We start from the raw sequence: 23,087 nt of genomic DNA, 5'->3' as shown, positions 1-23,087 counted from the left end.
ACCCACTTTAAAGTTGCCACGTTTCTGGTCTGATTCCTAGGTCTTTCATCCATTTTGAGTTGACTTTTGTGCAGGGTGAGAGGGAGCTCAACCTCAAATTCAGGGTGAGTTTCATTATTCTACATCTGGATATTCAGTTTTTCCACACATTTGTTTAAAAGGCTATCTTTTCTCCAAAGTATATTTTGGGCACCTTTGTAAGGATCAGATGAATGTATCTGTGTGGGTCTGTCTCTGTGTCTTCTATTGCATTGCTCTATGTGTGTTTTTATGCCAGTTCTGTTCTGTTTTTCTTACTAGCTTTGTAGTGTAATTTAAAATTGGGTATTGTGATGCCATCAGCATTTTTTTATTTTCTTTGAGTTGCTTGTGATATTCTGGATTTTATATTCTTCCATATGAATTTTTGGACTGTTTTTTCTAGTTCTTTGAATAATATTATTGGTATTTTGATGGACATTGCATTGAATCTGTAGATCACTTTTTGTACTACGGCTATTCTGTCTCTCCATGAACATGGGAGATCTGTCCATTTTCTAGTGTCTTCTTCAATTTCTTTCTTCAGTGTTCTATAATTTTCATTATAAAGGTCTTTCACCTCTTTGATTAGATTTATTCTTTCTTTCTTTCTTTAGGTTATTATGCATGGGATTGTTTTCCTAATTTCTTTTTCAATGGATTGATTATTGGTGAATAGGAAAGTTACTGATTCTTGAATATTGATTTTGTATCTTGATACTTTGTTGAGTTTGTTTATTAGTTCTAGAAGTCTGGGGGAACTTTTTAGATCTTATAAGTATGGGATAATATCACCTGCAAACAGTGATAATTTGACTTTTCCCTTTACTCTTTGTATCCCTTTTATTTTATTTCCTTCTCACATAATTGCTAAAATTTCAGAAAATGTATTGAAATATATATACTCGTGAGAGTGGACATTCTTGTTTCACTATATCCTTTCTAACCACCAACCCAAAGACATCCATCTCCAGCTCCATTCCCCTTTTCTCACCTCCATACTTAAGCATGAAAGAATTTTGGTGTTCAGCTCAAAGTTAAAAGAGGACAAGATAGCAAGGGGTTATTAAAAGAAAAAAAGCACTATAAAATAGCCAAAAACTGATGCACATAAAATATACACACATTATATGAAACTCATATAGCCAGAGATAATGCTACCTTTTAACCTTTTCAAGAATGCACTTCATAGTACATGTTCTTTCCAATTTTTAACTTTTCCCCTACAGGTTACCCTTTATTTTGCTGGAATATAAATCTTCAAAGACAATGAAATGCAATATCTGCAGTTAAGGGTATATTTTATTAATAGTAAATTAAATCACACAAAAAAGTTGTCCATCTAGATTAATTACCACAAGAGCAAGTTATTAAAGCAAAGTCATTCCTTATGTTCTTCGTCTTCTGCATGTGCCCATTTGCCCTACTGCTTTCCCCTATAGGCCGAAGCAGTAAGACCTGCCACAAGAAACTGAGCAGATGTGCCACCATATTCTTGGATTTTCCCCCCTTTCAGAATTGTGAGCCAAAATAGATTTGTTCCCTTATAAATAAAAAAAAAAAGTTTTCCATACCTTTTACTTTTTCTGCTGCCCAATGCTTCCCTGCAGTCTCCAGAATCCAGGCTTCATTCCTATCAGCTATCAGGAAACTGTTGTGATAACTAAATTCCATCCTGCCCTCTGTACAGTTTCCACCATGGCCATATTTCTCTAACAAATCAACAATGACCTTGAGGGCTTTTTCAGCTGTGTCAGCTCTTTCAAGGCCAAGTCTAAAATAAAAATATTAAAATAAACTTTGTTTATTTTTCTGAAATATTTTCATGCTCATATGACTTTGTGTTTACATTCAAAGCAAAAATTCTTTCAAGTTAACAAATAATATGAAATCTAATTTTTAAACTTTTTGACTTGGTAATTTATCGGCAAGTTGCTTTATATCTGAAATTCAGATATCTCATTTGTAAAATTATGATAGTAATACATATTCCATAAGGTTATTGTGTAAATTACACAATTATATTAGGTACTTCCAATGAATCATGATTTCCCTCTCCTTCCCTTCTCCCAATTAGTGATCTTTGATAGCCATGAAATTGCATGCTGAAACTCTAAAACATTTTTATCTTTGATACTATGAAGTATCAAAGTCCAAAAAAAGAAAAATTGAAAAATAAAATAGGTAAGAATTATACCAAGATTTAACAATTAGACAAGTTCTATAATGAAAAAATATAACACACAAATAACCTGACAAGGTCCATGCCCAGTAGTGCTTCTTCATCACAAACTTCTTCTCTTCCCCATACAGCTTCATTCCCAATGCAAACTCCATGCTCACTGGCTCCCATTTCTGCCCCCCACAACCAAGCAGGGCAACTAAGGACAACAGCATATGTTTCTGGAACTTGATCAATTTCTATATAAGTACACTGTTAAAAAAAAGTCATAGCCATAACCACAAAACCAAAAAAAGTTATCAAAATCTAGAATTTCAAAAATCATTCAAAAGATACACCATTATCAAAGAGGTCAATGAAATATAACTAAATTGAAACTTTTAGTAATAAAGGCATTACTCTTAAAAATATTCAGAATTAATGCTAAATCATTTATTCATCCAAATAATGGCTGAGTATCTCCTACCGTAAAGTAGTCTGCTAAAAGAGATCTTAGTTATAAAGACTTAATCAATACAAAGCTTACTTATAACAAACTAAGACTTCTACATTAAGACACAACAAAATATAAAGTACAAGGGTCATGAAGAGAAGTGAACATGAGGCACTACAGAAGCTCAGGAAAGAATTCTAGTTGTAAAGTCTTGAACATTTTTTGCAAAGGAAGATGTATAGGAATTGATGATTAAGAAAGGAATTCTCCAGCTGCGGTTGTGCCTCAGCAGTAGATCACTCGCCTAGCACATGCGAGGCCGTGTGTGCGAGGGCCTGGGTTTGATCCTCAGCACCACATAAAAATAAAATAAAGATATTGTGTCCATCTACAACTAAAAAATAAAATATGAAAAAGAAATGAATTCTCAACCTCAATGTCCAGTGTTTCCTAATTAGGCACACATATGGTAACCCCTAAATACAGGAGTATTATCATAGAAGTCTATATCACTTGTGGAAGAAGTCCATCAGGTATGTCTGCAGCAGTGGAAAGAATGAGAACCACTGGTTTACAAGATAGCCAGATTTAAATATAGAGATAAAGTGGAACCGGTATCCCAGATGAATAAACAGTTTCAGAAAAAGAAAAAAATATAGCCTAATATATAGAAAATGTCTAATATATCTGAGTGTTAGAATGTCACAGAATTAAAATACAAAAAGTACATAACTTAGCAATAAAATATAAAGTGAAACTTTCACTAAAGTTCCATAGTAAATTATTTCTTCCATAAAAATTTTAAAGGATCCTTCAATTCATTTGTATACTATCAAGTGACTGAATAAAATGCATGTTGTTAGTGCTATTGCAGGGCTTAATAAACCTTTTAATGAGTCATAAACCTTTATCCAGAATCTGGATTAACTTTTCTTATTCTACACCAATCAAAATCTTTTTTGTCTAACAAACTTCCTAGTGAAGCTTTCCTTGATCCCTAGTCTGAATCACATGTTTCTCCTATGCTGCAATATGTTGCTTCTACTTAAATTTATCATTTAATTTATAGTGGAATTAGTTGCATATACCTCCTATTCCAACTGTAGACTCTGAATTCCCATCAGACAACATCTGAATCTTACAGCTGACTTTAAACTCCTTGCTCTAACATGCTTGCATGTGAAAAGTATTCTAATATTTCATCAAAGAATAATTTTCATTAGTTATTTCAATTGCTTCCAAATCATTGAAATAAAAATCAGAAGCCTATTTCTAATTCAATTATTTTTCATATTTAAATTCTTGAATTTTAACTTCTATTATCTCTTCCAAATTGCTAGTTAATGATAGTAATAGGGCTGGGGATGTGGCTCAAACGGTAGCGCGCTCGCCTGGAATGCGTGCGGCCCAGGTTCGATCCTCAGCACCACATACCAACAAAGATGTTGTGTCCGCCGAAAACTAAAAAGTAAAATATTAAAAAATTCTCTCTCTCTCTCTCTCTCTCTCTCTCTCTCTCTCTCTCTCCCTCTCTCCCTCTCTCCCTCTCCCTCTCTCCCTCTCTCTCAAAAAAAATGATAGTAATAACTGTTTTATGATATTTTTAAAGTAGCATATTGCTAATAAAACATGTATTTCAGATTTCCTGTTTTCTGGGATACTTTGGTTTGCAATTTGAAGCAATGAAGATCTCTGACATGCTAGAGGGCTCTGCCTGTTTTTTGTGTCAATTCATGGCCTTGGTGATTTGTCTATAAACTATTCTAAATTCTGGCTCCTGGTCAGAATTAGACAAATGCCTTTTGTGAATAACATGCCACCCCAGAACTCATCTAGGAACGGGTTGTCTTGTAAGCAGAGTGATGCCTGACCTCTTAAAATTCATTTATACTCACCTTCTGTGGCATCAAGAAACATGAACACCCATGGGATATTCTCATTGAAAGTTGTCACATATAAACCAGTGTTTTTAAATATTAGAGGTTACACCTAACATTATTCTCTGATCAAAGGAAGTTTTCAATCACTGTTGTGTAAAAAGAGTTACGAAATAATAGTGCTACATCTGGAGAAACAATCCAAGGGCCAGTGGGAAACAAAAATTCAACATCATCTCAAATAGAAAGTTGGGGACCCTTCTAAGAGTGTCAGATAGAAGCAGTTTTTCCCTTGGTGGACTGTCTAATTTTTTAAAAGAGAGAGAGAGAGAGAGAGAGAGAGAGAGAGAGAGAATTTTTTAATATTTATTTTTTGGTTTTCGGCAGACACAACATCTTTGTATGTGGTGCTCAGGATCGAACCCGGGCCACATGCATGCTAGGCAAGCACGCTACCACTTGAGCCACATCCCCAGCCCAGGACTGTCTAATTTTTATTGCTTGGTATTAAGTGGAGAAATTAAGCTATAGATTCTGGTGTTTAAGACAACCTTGGTACTCTGGCGATGTGAGGACTGCACTGCCTCTTAGAAGATGGACTAATATCTATGGGTGTTATCTTATACTTTTTTAATGACATTCTTTTAAAAATGAGTTTCTGGGCTGGGGTTGTGGCTCAGTGGCTGAGCACTTACCTAGAATGTGTGGGGCACTGGGTTCAATTCTCAGCACCACATTGAAAAAATACATAAATAAAGGTATTGTGTCTATCTACAACTAAAAAATATTTTTTTAAAAAACGAATATTTTTTTAAAAATGAGTTTCCTCTGTTGTACATATTTATGCACTCTTTGTGAGGTGAAGGTGCTTCCCAGATTTAGACTTGGAATGAAGGCAATTTTTAAAAATAAAGATTTGAATATCTAGAAAATAAAAACATATATTTTACCTACCTTAAGAGGTTCTCTGTTATCATGAACTGCAGCAGGAAAATAAACTACCTCTTGTACTTCATCACAGAGTCTGTCTGAATTTTTTCCAAAAATAATCCTCTTATCAATTGTTGCTGGAGGTAATGCCACAAATGTATCACAGGAATAGGGCTCCATTTTCTAAACAACTACCAATCACATAGAAGTTTTTAAATAACAAGAGAAAATATTGTTAAGTATATACAAAACAAATACTCCTACTCTCTGGCCAAGGGATATTATTACCATGTCTAATAAAGGGTGTTCATTAAAGCTTTAAATATCATAAACTATAATACAATAATCAACATGACTTAAGAATCAACCATGAACTACAAGAATCAACAAGAAAATAGCAATGTGAACTACTTTCTTCTAGTTGATGGGTCAAATTTATTCTCTAAAACCTTTCTCTCCTAAAGTCTCCCCTGAATTTCTTTTCATTATTCCTATATTCGGGAATCTCTACACCTAGCCTACTGTTATAAAGGCTATATTCTATATATTTGTGCACCAGTCCTCTTATTGGCAATAAAATCCTTATGAGGCGAGAGTATGCCTTAATTATCTTTGTATTGTTATCATTGAAACTTACAGGGGGAAAAAAAAACATGTTTTCAGTATTTTCTCGAAATAAGAAAGAAAAGGTTTCCTTTGACCTAAGGAAGAATATGCAGAGATTATAATATTAAAAAGACAGAAATTTTGAAACAGATTCACTACTTCAAATATAAAAAATGTCAATGAAATTCCAATTGTCAATATTTCATGGTGGAAGTTCACAAATATAATTTGTAAATCCTGATTGTAGAATTTCATATGTAGATTGTCTTCACTAGAAATTTGTAAAATTTAAATCATCAATTTTAGTAATATACTTAAGTATTCTATACTTTATTTTGCTTTCAGAATAGACACATTGTTTTAGCTGTTTATTTTATAATGCCCAAACTCCTGAAGTTTTTCTCTTCTCAATGATGAGAAAGAGGTCACTATCCTTATTGTTCTTTTCTTTGAGTATTTCAACTTTTATATCTTGCATCTCCTTCTATTTGTGTTCCAAAGTTGGTTCCACCACTACATAACTTTGACAAGCTATTTAATTGTTCTATGCTTGCAGGCTCAATAGTAGAATAAAAGATTAAACAGAGTTATTACGGGAGATTTCAATTAGACAAGTTAAGCATTTTGCTTAACATGAAACATAGTAGATCCTCAAATGAAAGATGTTATTATCTGGCAGAAGAGTAAATTACACAAATAGTCTAGTCTAAACCCCGCTAGAGGACTTGGTTGATGTGTGCTCTATAATAATAGCAGCCACATCTATTCAAAACCCTGGAGTCCTGACGTCCATCACGCTGCACTAGGAGATCTCAACTATCCAAGAGGGGTCGTCAGGGAAGCTAGGTACAATTGCTGCCTAGTTAGAATGGTACTTGGCCCATTGAGGACATGAAACTTGGACTCTCACACCATTTATCACTCAACAAATGTTTGCTGAACATCTTTCTGCACTAGGGAACGTACAGCTGGAAATAACTAGAAACAAAAGGAGCTCCCGCTCCTGTAGAGCTGACATTCTATTTTATAGCTTTCAAAAAGCATCACATCGTTTGAACCTCACAATCGTACTCCAGTTAAAGCGAGAATTACTCTCTCCACAAGACAGGTGAAAAACCCGGTGCAGAAAAGTTTTTGCAACTCGTGTCAGCGTTCAACGAAAGCAATCTGACAGCTGGTAGAAAGAGCCGCCACCGCGGACCCCGTACACTGCGTGAGACGATCAAACGGCTGTGGCCGCGAGTCCCGCGGTCAGGCAGCGCTGCGCCGCAGCTAGTCCAGGGCTCTGGCCTCCGCTGCGCACGTTCCTCCCTCTAGCAAGCCCCTCACCTGGCCTCTGCGCTTCCAGAAGTGACAGCTGAAAGTAGCGGGAGGAGGCGCCAGTTGACGGAAGCTGTCACCTTTGACCTAGGAAGTTCCCGCGGCTGCTGGAGGCGCAGTTCCGGTTAGGCGGCAGAGTTTGTTTACGTTGCTCGCTGACCGGTTGGTTGCCTTCCTCAGCTCGGATGCCAAGATGGGGAAATCCTTCGCCAACTTCATGTGCAAAAAGGACTTTCATCCTGCCTCCAAATCCAATATCAAAAAGGTGAGTAGAAGAAACCCAAAGGGATCTGGCTTACGGCCACTGGGTCCCCAGGGGCTGCTGGGGTGAGAGTGGTGATGTCGCTGGGATGCCAGGATATCACCTCCTCTCCAGGCCAGAAGCCCAGGTGCTCTCGCCCCCTTTTCCTCACTGATGAAGCAGGCGCTCTACGTTTGTTCTACATCCAAGACGAGTTGGGATGCTCTCGTTGGCTCTGTCGGTCAAAGTGTAAATCCATAAAACGTGGAGCCTGCGCTCACAGTTGCTCAATACTTGCCTTAACTGGTTCGGGTTTGGTCTTTTCGAATCCGAGGTTCACGGCTCCTTAGTTTTCTCCTCTACAAAGACTACTGTTTATTTAAGATAGATCGTATAAAAGAAATCACCCTCATTGAATATTAGCGTTTTAAATAATTAATTACAGTCGGGGCGGTGACGCACTCCGGAGGATCTCAAGTTGGAGGCCAGCCTTTGCAATTTAGCGAGATCCGCAACTTCGCGAGACCCTGTCTCAAAATAAAAAAAAAAAAAGAAGAAGAAGAAGAAGAAGAAGAAGAAGGGGTTGAGGATGTAGCTTAGTGATAGAGTACATCTGGACTCAATCACTGGCACCAAAAATAAATAAAGCAAAATTAATTTATTAGAGGCTGGAGTTGTGGCTCAGTGATAGAGCACTTGCTTAGCATGTGTGAGGCACTGGGTTCAATTCTCAGCACCGCATATAAATAAATGAATACAATCAAGGTCCATCAACATCTTAAAAAATATTTTTTAAAAAATAATTAATTAGGGCTGGGGATGTGGCTCAAGCGGTAGCGCGCTCGCCTGGCATGCGTGCGGCCCAGGTTCGATCCTCAGCACCACATACAAACAAAGATGTGTTCGCCAAAAACTAAAAAATAAATATTAAAATTCTCTCTCAAAAAAAAATAATTAATTAATTAATTAATTACAGTTTGGCTAAGCTCAGGGCAGAAAAACCATAGCGAAAATGATTGTGGTGAAAAGCAAAAGGATGAAGTAAAAAGTCAGGGCTTTGGAGGCAGACGAGGATTCTAACCATTCCAGCATAGTCGGTATTAGACCTTGCATAAAATATTTATATATTAATTTGTTTATTGGTATTGGGGATTGAACCAATGGGCTACATCCCAACCATTTTTTATTTTGAGACAAGTTCTGCTAAGTTGCTAAGGATCTCTCTCTACAAGTTGCTGACACTAACCTTAAACTTAGCAATCCTCCTGCAGTCCCTGAATTACAGGCATTGTCACACAAAATAGTTAATATTCCTGATCCAAAATTTCTTAATCTACAAATAAAGGATGATCAGTATCACTTGCTTTGACTTGTAAAGTTGTGAAGAGTAAATGAGATGGTGTATCTCATCCAGCCCCTAGGACTGTCCTCCATAAATATTAACACCTCATACCATTGAACTGCCATCCTTTTCTTTATACCCTGCATTCTTCCTTGAATGTGTATCTACTTTCCTAAATCTCTATCTGTGCCTTTGGGGGGAAAAATGAGATAGTGTGGGTAGAGGATTTGAAACAAAGTGAGTGCTTACTACTGTGTGCATCACATACAGGGGGTACTAAAATTGTTAATTGACTATACACACAAAGTTGTGAAATGAACTAGGCTTTTAATTTTATATATAGCATGTTTTATGTTTTTGAGTTTTATATAGCCATGTGAATATGTACATATATATGTAAAGTATGTTACCACCATGTAAATAGAATTATGTTTTATATACTAATGCATATGCATTAGAAAATCTTTGGCAGAACAGGGCATAATAGTGCACACCTGTAATATCAGTGGCTTGGGAGACTGAGGCAGGAGGATCACAAGTTCAAAACCAGCATCTGCAACTTAGTGAGGCCCTAAGCAACATAGAGAGACCCTGTCTCTAAATAAAATTTTAAAAGGGCTGAGGGTGTGTGGCTTGGTAGATAAGACCCTTGGGTTCAATCCCTGGTGCCAAAAAAAAAAATCTTTGGCAAGGGTTGGGGTTGTAGCTCAATGGTAGAGCACTTGCCCAGCACATGTGAGGCACTGGGTTCAATCCTCAACAGCACATAAAAATAAATAAGTCAAATAAATATATTGTGTCCATCTACAACTTTAAAAAAAATTAAAAAGAATCTTTGGCAGGATATGCAATAAATGGATAACACTAGCAACCTGTGAATACAATTACTTGATAAAAAATAACTTTTAATAACCAAAACTAAAAAATAAATAACCAAAACTTATAAAGCATTCTATGCTTGTAAAGCATTCTAATCTATGTCTCATTCTCTTTACTATTTTTATGGTGTTGTGAATTTCACACAGACACCTTTACCCTAAGGTGTTCATGCTCCTGAGCACTTCTGTCTTATTTCTTTGGTTTTTTGTTTTGTTTTATGCTGAGGATTGAACCTAGGGCCTCCATCATGTTGGGCAAGCACTCTACCACTAAACTAAATCCCTAGCCCCTGTCTTATCTCTTTGTTTCTTTTCTTGTCTCTTTCTTTTTTTCCTACAATTTCATTTCCTTTCCCTTTTTTCTCTTTCTCCAGTTCTCCTCTCTTAGGGTATTGGTGACACCCAGTAGCATTGGTGGCCATTGCATAACACTACTTCTAATGTTCTGTACTAATGGGTTATCTATGTTAAACATATTCTATGTAAAGAAATGCTTTTTTTGCTCTCTGAAATAATGTAGGGACCGGTACAAGGTGCTGTTGTACCACACATACTGAAAGCAGTTCTCATGTTTGTGTGAAAGTATAGCTATGTTGAATGGTTGAATTTTAGGATTTATATCAAGATACAAATCATATTTTCAGATATTATTTTGTGATGATGTCATTATTACTAAATTGGACTGTCATAAACAATGCCATTTTATATTTAATTATGAAAAAACAAACTTGCTACTTAACTTAAATCCAACTATTTAATTTACTTTTTTACTTTACTCATTTAGGTATGGATGGCAGAACAGAAAATATCATATGATAAGAAGAAACAAGAAGAATTAATGCAACAGTACCTTAAAGAACAAGAGTCATATGATAATAGGTGAGATATGCCCCTCTGCCATTGTTTATAGAATAATCAATTACAGGAGACTAATCCCTTTACTCTCATAGATGGTCACTTTATTTGACTTTACCCATAATTCACGTAAAATGTATTTTCTACGACTCATATAGTTTCTGAGAAAAGCTGGGTGTGGTAGCTGCTTCAGAGGTGTGGCAAGAGATTTGCTTGAGCCCAAGAGTTTGAGACCAGCCTTGGAAAATAGTGAGACCACTGTCACAAAAATAGATTTAATAAACAAAGCACAGTGGGGCACATCTGTATTCCTAGCAGCTCAGGAGGCTGAGGCAGGAGGATTGGAGTTGAAAGCCAGCCTCAGCACCTTAACAAGGCTCCAAGCAACTCATTGAGACCCTGGCTGTAAATAAAATATAAAAAAGGGATAGGGTTGTGGCTCAGTAGTTGAGTGCCCTTGGGTTCAATCACTTGTACAAAAATATAAATAAATAAATAATAAAAATAAGTAAACCAATCAATAAAAATCAAGTGAACTGTAGAACACTCCTCTGTTTATAGGCATTGGGTTGCTTATACTTTTGAGCTATTGTGAATAATGCTGTGTAAATCTTTAGAGGTAACTGCTCAAGTTCCTGTTTTCAATTTCTTTAAATATATTTTTAGGTGGGGCTGGGATTGTGGCTCAGCGATAGAGTGCTCGCCTAGCACTGGTGGGACTGGGGTTTGATCCTCAGCACCACATAAAAATAAAGGCATTGTGTTATGTCCATCTACACCTAAAAAATAAATATTAAAAAATAAAATTAAAAAATAATAAATATATTTTTAGGAATGGAATCACTGGATCATATAATTCACCAAATTCTTTTCTGTAGTGACTGTGCTATCTTTTTTTTTTATTAGAACTTTATAGTTATATATAGTAGTTGGGGGGCTCATCCCAACAAACTCATACATGCATGAAATTTTAATTCAGGTCATGATCCCCACTTTTTCCTCCCATTTCCTTCCCCTCTCCCATTCTCCTTCCTCTACTATAATTCCATTTGCTTATTTATTTATATTTGATCAGTTCTTTTTACTTATGCATAATGGTGAAGTTCCCTGTTGATTTTTGTTTGTTTGTTTGGTATCAGGAATTGACTCAGGGGCACTCAACCACTGAACCACATCCCCAGTCCTATTGTATTTTATTTAGAGACAGGGTCTCACTGAGTTGCTGAGCACCTCACTTTTGCTGAGGCTGGCTTTGAACTCATGATCCTCCTGCCCCAGCCTCCCAAGCCACTGGGATTTCAGGCATGTTTTTGTTTTTTAATTTATTTTTTATTTTTAATTTATTTTTTATTTTTTAGTTATAGGTGGACACAATATCTGTATTTTATATTTATGTGGTGCTGAGGATAGAACCGAGAGCCTCACCATGCTAGGCGAGCGCTCTACCTCTGAGCCACAACCCCAGCCCCTCCCGGCCACAATTTCTTAATCCATCATTTATTGGTGGGCACCTGGGTTGATTTCATAATTTAGTTATTGTGAATTGCTCTGCAATGAACATGGAGGTGAATTTATTGCTGTAGTATGCCAATTTTAGATCTTTTAGGAAAATACCAAGGAATGAGATAGGTGGGTTATCCCTAGTTTTGTAAGAAATCTCTATACTGCTTTCCTGAGTAGTTGTACTAGTCTACAGTTCCACAAAAATGTACAAGTGTACTTTTTCCTTGCCAGCATTTACTGTTTGTGTTCTTGATCGCTGCTGTTCTGACTGGAATAAGATGAAATCTTGGTGTAGTTTTGATTTGCGTTTCCCTGATTGATAGAGATGTTAAACATTTTTTCATAGATTTTTTTGACCATTTGTGTTTCTTTTTTCAGAAGTTTCTGGTTAGTTCTTTGGCCCATTTATTGATTGAGTTAGTTGGTTTGAGTTTTTGTTGTGTTTTTTTTGGGGGGTATTAAGTTGAATTCTTTATATATTCTGTATGTTAACCCCCTATTGGAGACGTCACTGGTCAAGATTTTCTCCCATTCTGTAGCTCTCTCTCCATACTTTTAATAATTTCCTTTGCTGAAATGCTCTATTTAACTTTTTTTTTTTTTTTGGTTTTTTGTGTTCAGCAGTAACCATCCTAGTAAGTATGAAGTGGTATCTCATTGCAGTTTTGGATTTACATTTCCATAATATTTAGTGATGCTGATCTTTTTAATTTTCACTTTTTAAAAATATTTTTTAGTAGTAGTTGGATACAGTATCTTTATTTTATTTATTTTTATGTGTTGCCGAGGATCAAACCCAGGGCTTCGCACGTGCTAGGCAATTGCTCTACTGCTAAGCCACAACCCAGCCCTTAATTTTCATTTTTTAATGGTGTTAATATAAGACAAAATTTACATACTTGTGTAAAGATATGTTGACTTCTAAGTATATTAAGAGTTTTTGGGGCTGGGGATGTGGCTCAAGCGGTAGCGCGCTCGCCTGGCATGCGTGCGGCCCGGGTTCGATCCTCAGCACCACATACCAACAAAGATGTTGTGTCCACCAATAACTAAGAGTTTTGGCATCATCACCATAATCTAATTTCAGAACGTTTCATCTCTGAAAAAGAAATCTTATACCTATTAGCAATTACTTCCAATTTCCCAACCTTGTCCTTCTTCTACCTCTCAGCCCTAAGTAATTGCCAGTCTACTATCTCTATAAATTTGCCAATTCTGGACATGTCCTGTACATGTGGCATCTTGTAACTGATTTCTTTTTCTTAGCATGTTTCATGGTATGACATGTATCAGCACTTAATTCCTTTCTGTTGCTGAATAATAATCCATTGTATGGATGTCTGTACCTATGTTCCTTTGCTTCTCTTTTTTTTTCCATAACAGTTGTTTATAGAATCCAATGGAAGTAAGAGAAGAATCTCAATCATGTAGCATATCCATTTTGATTGTCTTTTCCAAGTATGAGAGGAAATTCTATTTCCTTGTTGGCTTTCTTCTTTATAATTAGCACTTTACCTGTATTTTTTTTTTATATTTATTTTTTTAGTTATCGGCAGACACGTTGTTTGTATGTGATGCTGAGGATCGAACCCGGGCCGCACGCATGCCAGGCGAGCGTGCTACCGCTTGAGCCACATCCCCAGCCCTTTACCTGTATTTTTTGAATTAAACTTTAACTCAGGCATACAATTTGTGGCTGAGGATTTTTTATAAAAAGCCAAACATTTCTTTTTGTAAATGGAACCTGAACAGGAAACTTTCAGTGTTAAAATGGAACAATAAAAATAAGATTTTTGAGGTACAGCAGGCACTGATTCTATCATATTAAGTTGCTTATTGGAGAGTTTTTTTAAAATGAGTCTTTTTTCATTGGCCTCACTAAAGAATTTGATTCTCTCATTTAGATTCTTACAAGCATTAATTGGCTTTGACTTTCTCAAGAAAACCCAGACTCATTTTCAAAACTGATTCCTCACAATTAAGAAAAACTGTTGGCAACCTTGTCCTTGTCCAACTGTTTAACTTAATTCCAACTCTGTGATGACCTTCAGGATTTCAACAGCATTTCAGAATTTAAGAAAAGTCCTTTAGAGTGACCGTAGAGCTTTTCCTCTTTTTTGTTGAGAGGACCAGAATATTTCAAGTAAGAAGACGGTTTCAAAACTTACAGCCTATTATTAAAGAAATAGTATTGTGATTTCCATTCACATATTCTAAAGAAACAGTATTGTTTGATTTCCGTTCACATATTCTAAATGTCCTCTAATCAGTGGGGTAAAATTTTAGAATTTGAACTCTAACAAAAAAAATATTTATTTTTATTCTCTTGGGGTTCCTTTTGGGGTGGAAGGATAAAACTGTTAAGTTTATTTCTTATGTCATTTAGATTGCTTATGGGAGATGAACGTGTAAAGAATGGCCTTAATTTCATGTATGAAGCCCCACCAGGAGCCAAAAAAGGTACTTGCCCTGTTTCCTTAAAATATTTTATATGTTTACAACTACAGATTGAGAACTGCTGGGTGTGATAGCACAAACCTGTAGTGGCAGCTACCAGGGAGTCTCAAAACAGGAAGAGGCAAATTCAGGACCAACCTGCACAACATAGTGACCTCCATCTCAAAGAAATTAATTAATCAAAATTTTTAAAAAAGATTGAAAACTGCTAATAGACTTTTTTTAAGAGAGAGAGGAGAGAGAGAGAAAATTTTTTTGTTGTTGTTTTTAGTATTTATTTTTCAGTTTTCGGTGGACACAACATCTTTATTTTATGTGGTGCTGAGGATAGAACCCAGCTCTCCACACATGCCAGGAGAGCGTGTTACCGCTTGAGCCACATCCCCAGCCAGCTAACAGACTTTTTAAAAGTATTCTTTGTTTTTAAAGATTGTTATCATGTCAGGTGCAATGGTGCAAACCTATAATCCTTATCTGGGAGGCTGAGACAGGAAGATCACAACTTTAGTAACACCCTCACTTAAATAAAAAGGACTGGGTTTGTAGTTCAGTGTTAGAGCACCCCTGGCTTCAATCCCCAGTACTACAAAATAATAAATAAAAAATAAATAAAATTGGTTTTCTGAGGAGATAATAAAGAATAATATTATAACCAATAAAGTAGAATAAATATTAAAAATATTGTTCTAGTAATTTTTCATGAGGTGTCCTTTTGGGAGGAAAAAAAATCTCAACACCAGCAGAAATGCATTTATTCTTTTATAATGTGGTTATATCTTTAGTCTTTCCTTCTAAATATACTTGTGTATATAAAATACAATATTCACTATCTGTAAAAAGCATAAAAGTTTCAAAATTAGCAATTAACAATTAGCAGTTAACATGTTTGTTAAATATAGTATTGTTAAATTCAGTATTGTATTTTATCCTTTCGTCCTTGATTTTTATCTCATGCAAAAAGAAAGAAGTCAAACCAGTACAATCTTACAAATTATAATCAAATAACATATCATAGTGGTAATATACATTTGATTTTTACACTGATAATTTTAACTTGTCTTACTTTTTCCCCTCCTGTATTTTTGATATGCAATCAAGAAAACAAAGAGGTAAAGCACTATTTACTGTTTTAATTTACTTATAATTAATTTTGATTTTATGGAGAAAATTGAAAGACTTTTTAATGAATGTTTTAGAAAGAAGAAACAGAAGGAGAGACAGAATACAAATTTGAATGGCAGAAAGGAGCTCCATGAGAAAAGTACGGTCTGGTTTGCTTTTAAGATACAATATATATCACTATATCTGCAATCCCATCTTATGTTATTACCTTTATATGCGTTAGAGAAAGTAACTAATATGAAAACATTTTTATTGAACTTTCTTATGCAACCAATCTACTTTTATCATAGTCTTGTTTTATATTCTTGTTCTTTTTATTTATAAATTACAAACTATAAGCCTAGATATTTGATAACTATTTTGAAATATTAAATAGACTATAGTTCTGTATACTTATTGAAGTAATAACACATTTCATATTGTTTTGAGGACTATAACTTTTTCAAGTTAACTACCATTGAATTTATTAAATTATTCTTAATATTTTATTTATACATTTTCTCTATTTAATAGATATGCCTAAGATGACATGAACATCAGAGATCAGCCCTTTGGCATTCAGGCAAGTGACATGTATTTTACCCTTTACGAATAATTTTTATTTAGTAAATATCTACATAATTATCAAAAAGGTGTTCACGCTGAAAAAGAACAATATGGTTTGTATTGGTATCAGATGATGGTAGGAATAAGGAGAAAACATTAAATGTGGTAGACTGACCAAAAATGTGAATCAAAATTACTAATAAGAGTTATGGGGAGGCTGGGATTGTAGCTCAATGGTAGAGCGCTCGCCTAGCATGCGTGGGGCCCTGTGTTCGATCCTCAGCGCCGCATAAATTAAATGAGTGGAATAAAGGGATTGTATCCAACTACAACTTAAAAAAATAAATATTAAAAAAAAAATTATAGGGCTGCAGTTGTGGCTCAGCTGTAGAGCCCTCACCTAGCATGTGTGAGGCCTGGGTTTGATCCTCAGCACCACATAATAATAAATAAATAAGATAAAGATATTGTATCCAACTGCAACTAAAAAATAAATACTTAAAAAAAAGAGTTATAATGATGTTGGTGTCTGCTCTTTTCCAAGAATTTAGAGAATTAGGTCATGACCAAGAAAAGATTTAAAACAGTAATTTGTTTAGAATCAGGGCAGCCTGTCACTAGAGGGAATCCTTATAAAGAAAATGTTGTTGGAACCTTTCCTTGCTTGTTCATTTATGTATTATCTGTAACTTAAACAGCAGAGCTGAGTCCTTACAGTTGGCACAGAGGTTGGGCCTAAAAAGCCTAAAATAAGTTCTATTTGAACCTTTACAGGAAAATTTTGCCAGCTCCTGGTTTAGAAATTTGAAACTTTTAATTTTGACTTATTAAAACTAAGAAATTTTAAGATGATATTGTTATATTGCAACCAACTAAGAAGTAAAAAACAATAGGATTCAGCTTAGGTGTTAGGCAGAATTTATAATAAGATTTTAGTATTTGTATTAAATTTACCAAACTTAGTTTTGTAGTATCTTTTCCTACAGATCTTTTTAAAATGTGAGTAATTTAACTTGAATCCTGCCAAACATTGGTTAGATTCGTAGTATTTTAGTAACCAAAAGAATATTCATTCACTTTTCTCAGGTTCGAAATGTAAGATGTATTAAATGTCACAAATGGGGTCATGTCAACACAGATCGAGAATGTCCTTTGTTTGGTCTTTCTGGAATCAATGCAAGTTCGGTTCCCACTGATGGCTCAGGTAGGCATTAGACATGATTTTTTTTAGAATTTAGGTAAATAAGGAAAGAAAAATAACATTTTTTTCTTTAATCTGAGTATTTTTTGTTTTATTTGAGTTTTATTGTTTTAGACTAAGGCACATTACCAAAATATGATTATCATTGAGAAATTCTGTGTTGAAACTAAAATGCTTTGTAATAGAATTAAAATGTAATTTTTCCAGCCAAAGGCCCTATGAACTTGATTTTTTAAGGTAAGATAACAATAAATACTTTATCAGGTTAGTGGCCTAAAATTAGAAAATAAATAGTTGATTCTCATATTTAGATTCTCCTGATTTTTAAAAAAGGCTGGAGTGAAAGCCTCAGCAATCATTTCTCTTTGGTTCATGGAATTAAAAACAAAACTGAGTAAAAAAAGATGATAAATATGTTTAAATTGGGTTTATATTGGAAAATTATTTATCTTACTACGTATTATTTTCTAAAAAAAAATTTGTCCACTTGGGTTTGCATCATTTTGGCTCTTCATAAAAAGGATACTAAAACTGTGAAGTTTTAGCTTAAGTTCATCATTATCTTACTACTATTTCATTGAGATAGCCATACTAATTTAATCCTGTCTCAGAATAAGTCATAATAGAAATACCCTACTTAATTCTATAACCTTCAATGAGTAATTTCACTTTTATGGGCTTCAACTCCTGATTTTTTTTTTTTTTTTTTTTTGGTACAAGGGATTGAACCCAAGGGCACTTTATTACTGAACTACATCCCCAGCCCTTTATAAAATCTTTTACCTGGAGGTAGGGTTCCACTAAGTTGCTGAGAGTCTGACTGAATTGCTGAGGCTGACATCAAACTTGAGATCTTCCTACCTGAGCTTCCCTAGTCACTGGAATTACAGGCATGAGCCATCACACCCAGCTCAACTCCTGATTTTACAATAAGGATGATAGTATGACTCAGATTTTCAGCACTTTATAAAGCAGCTATAGAACTCTTTTTTTTTTAAAGAAATCTTACATAAAACCCTAAAACATAAAAGCACTGCTATTTATTGAAACAAGTCCTCTGGGCATTAAGTCCCCTTCTTTCAGTTGCAAGGCCTCCAGTCATCTCTTTAGAATCTCTATGGCTTTTGCTGTTCACCTCAATCTTGAGCCTAGGGTTCACCCTCATTCAGCTTTCAACCTTTTGCATCTGTTCTTACTTTCTTCTAGAAAACCACGTTCAAAAAAGTTCATCTTAATATTAGGAGTTTAGGAATTTGATCCATCGTTATTTTGGGCATTTCCCTAGTGGTGGTATAGATGTTAGAATTGGTGAAGGAAGCATACCTATAAAATACTGTGATTGATTTTTGAAAAATCTTTATTCCTGTAAAATAAGTTCAGAAACCACCTTTTAAGGAGAAGGAGAACTAGTTGTTCAGTTGTAAGACAATGTTAATACAGTCTTTGTTCTGGCAAAATACCTTATAAAAGAACTTACCAGGGCTGGGGATGTGGCTGAAGTGGTAGCACGCTCGCCTGGCATGCGTGCGGCCCGGGTTCGATCCTCAGCACCACATACCAACAAAGATGTTGTGTCCGCCGAGAACTAAAAAATAAATATTAAAAAATTCTCTCTCTCTCTCTCTCCTCTCTCACTCTATCTTTAAAAAAAAAAGAACTTACCACTGATACCACAATACAGATACTCTTAATAACCCACATAGCTAATTCTCCCTCCTTCCCTGCCCTCTTCCAATTAGTAGAAGGGATAAAGGCCCCAAAGGAAATAAAACCCCAAAGAAAATGGAGTGGAGTAGGTCATACATCACGAACCCATTTGGCTCAAATATTTTTGACACTTCCCTTTCTTAGTCCAGAGATTCATTGTTACATCTTAAAAGTATATTCTGTTTTCAAGATAGGGTTGCTTCTTTCTCATCTTTTCCTTCATGCCAGTCTTATAGTTTCCTTACACCTACATGATTCATGGGTTGTTTTGAGACAGGCAGAAGTAGTAGCTGTCTTTCTTCCCCAGCCTCATCTTACTCTGATCCTGCTTCTGAGAGAATGAGTAGGATAGACTCCAGGCTTAGCCCTTTCTTTTAATAATCAGTAGGCCTGCCTTGTCTTGAGTCTGTATTAGAAAGTATGCTAACAACAACCCAAAGAACTTGTGTATTAACCTATTTTTAAAAGTATTTAAAACAAGAGCTGGGGTTGTGGTTCAGTGGCAGAGCACTGGCCTCGAACATGTGAGGCACTGGGTTCGATCCCCAGTGTCACATAAAAGTAAATAAACAAAATAAAAGTATTGTGTCCAACTACAACTAAAATATTTTTTTAAAATAAAGATATTATGTCCATGTTTAACTAAAAATATTTTTTAAAAAAATAAGTATTGAAAACAGTAAAACCCCACAGTCACATGCCACACAGTTAGTAAATTCCTGTTTAATGCAGCTGGTTATTGACTTTTCTTTAGCCCTCCATTTGTATCCATTAACCTTATGGTAATTCAGTGTATGCAATTCAGGTTTTTGTATGCCATTCATTGGGGTATTATTGTAGAACTATTCTTTTCAGTTAAGTGAACTTTGTCCAAATAACATGAATGAAGTAGAAAAATACATAACTTGTTGAATCCTATTGTTTTACCTATATTTAACCATATTTAAGAAGTCTACATATATTGACATATGTTACATACAATATATTGTCTGTTTTGCCTGTGAAATTTGGTAAAGACTTGAAAGAACTGTATACAGGGTGTTGGAGCAAGTATGGTAAGATGAATATTTAAATCCTTTGTTAATAAATTGAACAGCCATTTTGAAGGGCCATAATATATATCAGAAGTATTCAAAACATCATTTGGGGCATGCCTGTAATCCTAGCTACTCAGGAGGCTGAATCAGGAGGATTGCAAACTTGAGGCCAGCCTTAACAATTTACTGAGGCCCTGTCTCAGAAAAACACAAACAAAAATCCACCATATCCTTTTACCTTCCAGTAGTTAAAAGAAAGCAATAAGGTATACCCTCAAAGATTCACAGTAGTGAAAGATTAGAAACAACATGTAGACTTCTCAAGTATGGTTAAATATAGGTAAAACAATAGGATTCAACAATTTATGCATTTTTCTACTTTGTTCATATTATTTGGAAAAAGTTCATTTGACTGAAGAGGAATTCTACAATAATACCCCAATGAATGTCCATCAGTAGGGGGTTTATTCAGCAGTTATTTATGAAGCAATTATAAGTTCTGTGATGAAAATGTAATTGGAATCTGTGATCAAAACTAACTGGGGAGTTACTATATTAAGTGGTCAGAAAGGCCCCTCTGAGGAAGTGATGTTAAGATGAGACCTGAATGACAAGACGATTACAGCAGTGTGAGATCTGGGAAAAGAGCATTTGGCGTATCAGGCAAAAGGAACAGCCTTTCATACAGAGGGACCATCAATCCTGATAGGGCACATACTTAGTGGCACTCACCTAGTGGTTAAAAACATTGACTAAAGGGCCTGGGGTTGTGGCTCAGCGATAGAGCGCTTGCCTAGCCATGTGTGAGACCCTGGGTTTGATCCTCAGCACCACTTAAAAATAAATAAATAAAGGTATTGTGTCCAACTACAACTAAAAAATAAATATTAAAAAAATATTGATTGAAGATGACTCCTTAGATGCCTGCTTTAGAACTTCTACTGTGCTGCTTCTTAATTGTAACTTTAGGCAAGTTATTTAACATCTCTTGCTGATATGTATAAAACATAATAGTACCTACATCTCATAAAGTTGTTATGAAAACTAGATAAGTTAATACATGATGCTTAGAATAGTGCCTGGCATGTAATAATCACTTCTTGAGTATTTTTTTTATTAATTGTGGAGTATCTCCCGCAAATGGAATACTCTACAACCGTATGTAATATATATACATAAGTAATATAGCTAGAGATCTATGTTGATTTGTAAGGATATAGGAGGATATATCAAGTGTAAAAAAAGTTAAATGGTATCAATTAAAAGTATGTAGGATAAACAAAATGTCAGGCATTCCATAATTAAATTGGCTTTCAAGGATGAAGTTATTTTTAAAATCTGTATGACTTTAGATGCTCTACCTTTTATGATAAAAGGATGACTTACTGATATAAGAGCCTCTATTTTTAGGGTTGTCGGTGTAGCTCAGTGGTAGTGCATTTGCCTGGAGCCTCTGGATTTGATCCCTAACCACCCGCACCCCCCAGAAAAGCCCTATTTGAAAATTAATTCTTAGAACCAGTTTATTATTTATTTTTCAAACACTTGTTTTTAGCAACTATGTATTTGACATCCTACACATTAGCCAATAAGTTTTTTAAACTTTATGTTCTGGTTTATTGAAGGTATAGACTATTCCTAATTTCCAATCAAATCAGAAACATTAACATATCACATAAGAGACAGTTGGGCACAGTGGTGCATGCTTATAATTCTAGCAGCTCAGGAGGCTTAGGCAGGAGTATCACAAGTTCAAAGCCAGCCTCATAAACTTAGCAAGACCCTGACTCTAAATAAAAAATAAAAGGGGCTAGTGACAATCTACTCAAAATTAGAATACGATTTAAGAGTCTGTTTAATAGAGGAAAGCATTGTTAAATTAGGTAGTTAACAGAGTAAGAAGGACTAAAATGATCTCTGAAGAATTAAAATTTAGATAGGTAGAAAGAAAGTTTGACACCTCCCCCCCCAAAAAAAAGACCTGAAGAAAAACATAAGCACAAAAGAATTTAACTTGAATAGAATAAAATTTGAATGGCTCTCAAGATGGGATGGAGGGAATTTGTCCATTCATCCTGCAACCAGTGTTTCCCAAGCTTACCTACTGTAAGGAATCACTTAACACAGCTTGTTTAAATATTGGTTCTCAAGCTCCTGCCCCATAGGGGCTATTGAATAAGAGTCCAGAGAAAAGTCTGAGAATCTTATCCTCGGATAATGCTTATGATCTGTTGTTTGTCTTTGGAAGGCAAATAATATAGAGGAAAATGAAAGAGAAATGTGTTGAAAGAGCCTTTACATAAAAAAGGGGGGGGACAAATTTTCAACATTTCTAATTTTTAAGTATTGTAAAGAATCTAAATATCGTGCAATAGGGGAATGGCATGATATTAATTAAACTAGGTGTGGTATCGAAGGCCTATAATCCATCTACTCAGGAGGCTGAGGCAAGAGAATCACAAGTTGGAGGCCAGCCTCAGCAACTTATTGAGACCCTGATTCAAAATAAAAAATGAAAAGGGCTGGGGATATAGTTCAGTGTTAGAGAGCACCCCTGATTTCAATTCCCAGTACTCCAGATAAAAAATACTAACTGAATTTTCATTGGAATTAGTTAAGATGTTAATTTGATGAAATTACAAGCAATATTATTTTGTATTAAAATTTTAAAATAAACTTAAAATTTAGCCTTTTTAAGCACTAAAACTCTTCAGAAAGCTAATGCTTTCCTTTCTATTCCCATGTTAAGTTTATTTTCAGAATATTAGAACAGCTAAAGGAAGCAGAGTTATGGTTGTGGTGCAAAGGCTGTGTTCACAATGAGAAATACCT

General features: G+C 35.2%; 2 protein-coding genes across 5 annotated transcripts in view; one reads left to right on the top strand and one right to left on the bottom strand.

Moving 5' to 3' along the window:
* Positions 1–7,462, bottom strand: part of LOC144251588 (secernin-3-like) — a 34,044-nt gene extending 26,582 nt beyond the window's left edge. The window contains exons 1-4 of one of the 4 annotated variants that reach the window (XM_077794422.1): positions 7,376–7,462; positions 5,465–5,631; positions 2,271–2,452; positions 1,593–1,792 (exon numbers count right to left, since the gene is read on the bottom strand). In XM_077794422.1, the coding sequence (XP_077650548.1) occupies positions 1,593–1,792; positions 2,271–2,452; positions 5,465–5,620 (538 nt within the window). In that variant the 5' untranslated portion in view covers positions 5,621–5,631; positions 7,376–7,462. The remainder of the gene's footprint in view (positions 1–1,592; positions 1,793–2,270; positions 2,453–5,464; positions 5,632–7,375) is intronic. The other 3 variants (XM_077794424.1, XM_077794421.1, XM_077794423.1) reach the window with 3 other exon arrangements.
* On the top strand, positions 7,463–15,900 carry LOC144251589 (corepressor interacting with RBPJ 1-like). The gene is made up of 4 exons (XM_077794425.1): positions 7,463–7,631; positions 10,612–10,706; positions 14,572–14,645; positions 15,839–15,900. Exons 1-4 carry the CDS (start codon positions 7,560–7,562, stop codon positions 15,874–15,876), a joined length of 279 nt encoding a protein of 92 aa, XP_077650551.1. The 5' UTR covers positions 7,463–7,559; the 3' UTR covers positions 15,877–15,900.
* Positions 15,901–23,087: the final 7,187 nt, after the last annotated feature.

This window comes from Urocitellus parryii, unplaced genomic scaffold (assembly GCF_045843805.1).
Source record: "Urocitellus parryii isolate mUroPar1 unplaced genomic scaffold, mUroPar1.hap1 Scaffold_114, whole genome shotgun sequence".
In the NCBI taxonomy this organism is placed as follows: domain Eukaryota; kingdom Metazoa; phylum Chordata; class Mammalia; order Rodentia; family Sciuridae; genus Urocitellus; species Urocitellus parryii.
This window is presented reverse-complemented; position numbering and strand designations above follow the sequence as displayed.

Coding starts and splice junctions, on each gene's coding strand:
- LOC144251589 (XM_077794425.1), top strand. CDS start 7,560: ATGGGGAAATCCTTCGCCAACTTCATGTGCAAAAAGGACTTTCATCCT. Junction 7,632..10,611: donor CCAAATCCAATATCAAAAAG/GTGAGTAGAAGA, acceptor TTACTCATTTAG/GTATGGATGGCAGAACAGAA. Junction 10,707..14,571: donor CAAGAGTCATATGATAATAG/GTGAGATATGCC, acceptor TATGTCATTTAG/ATTGCTTATGGGAGATGAAC.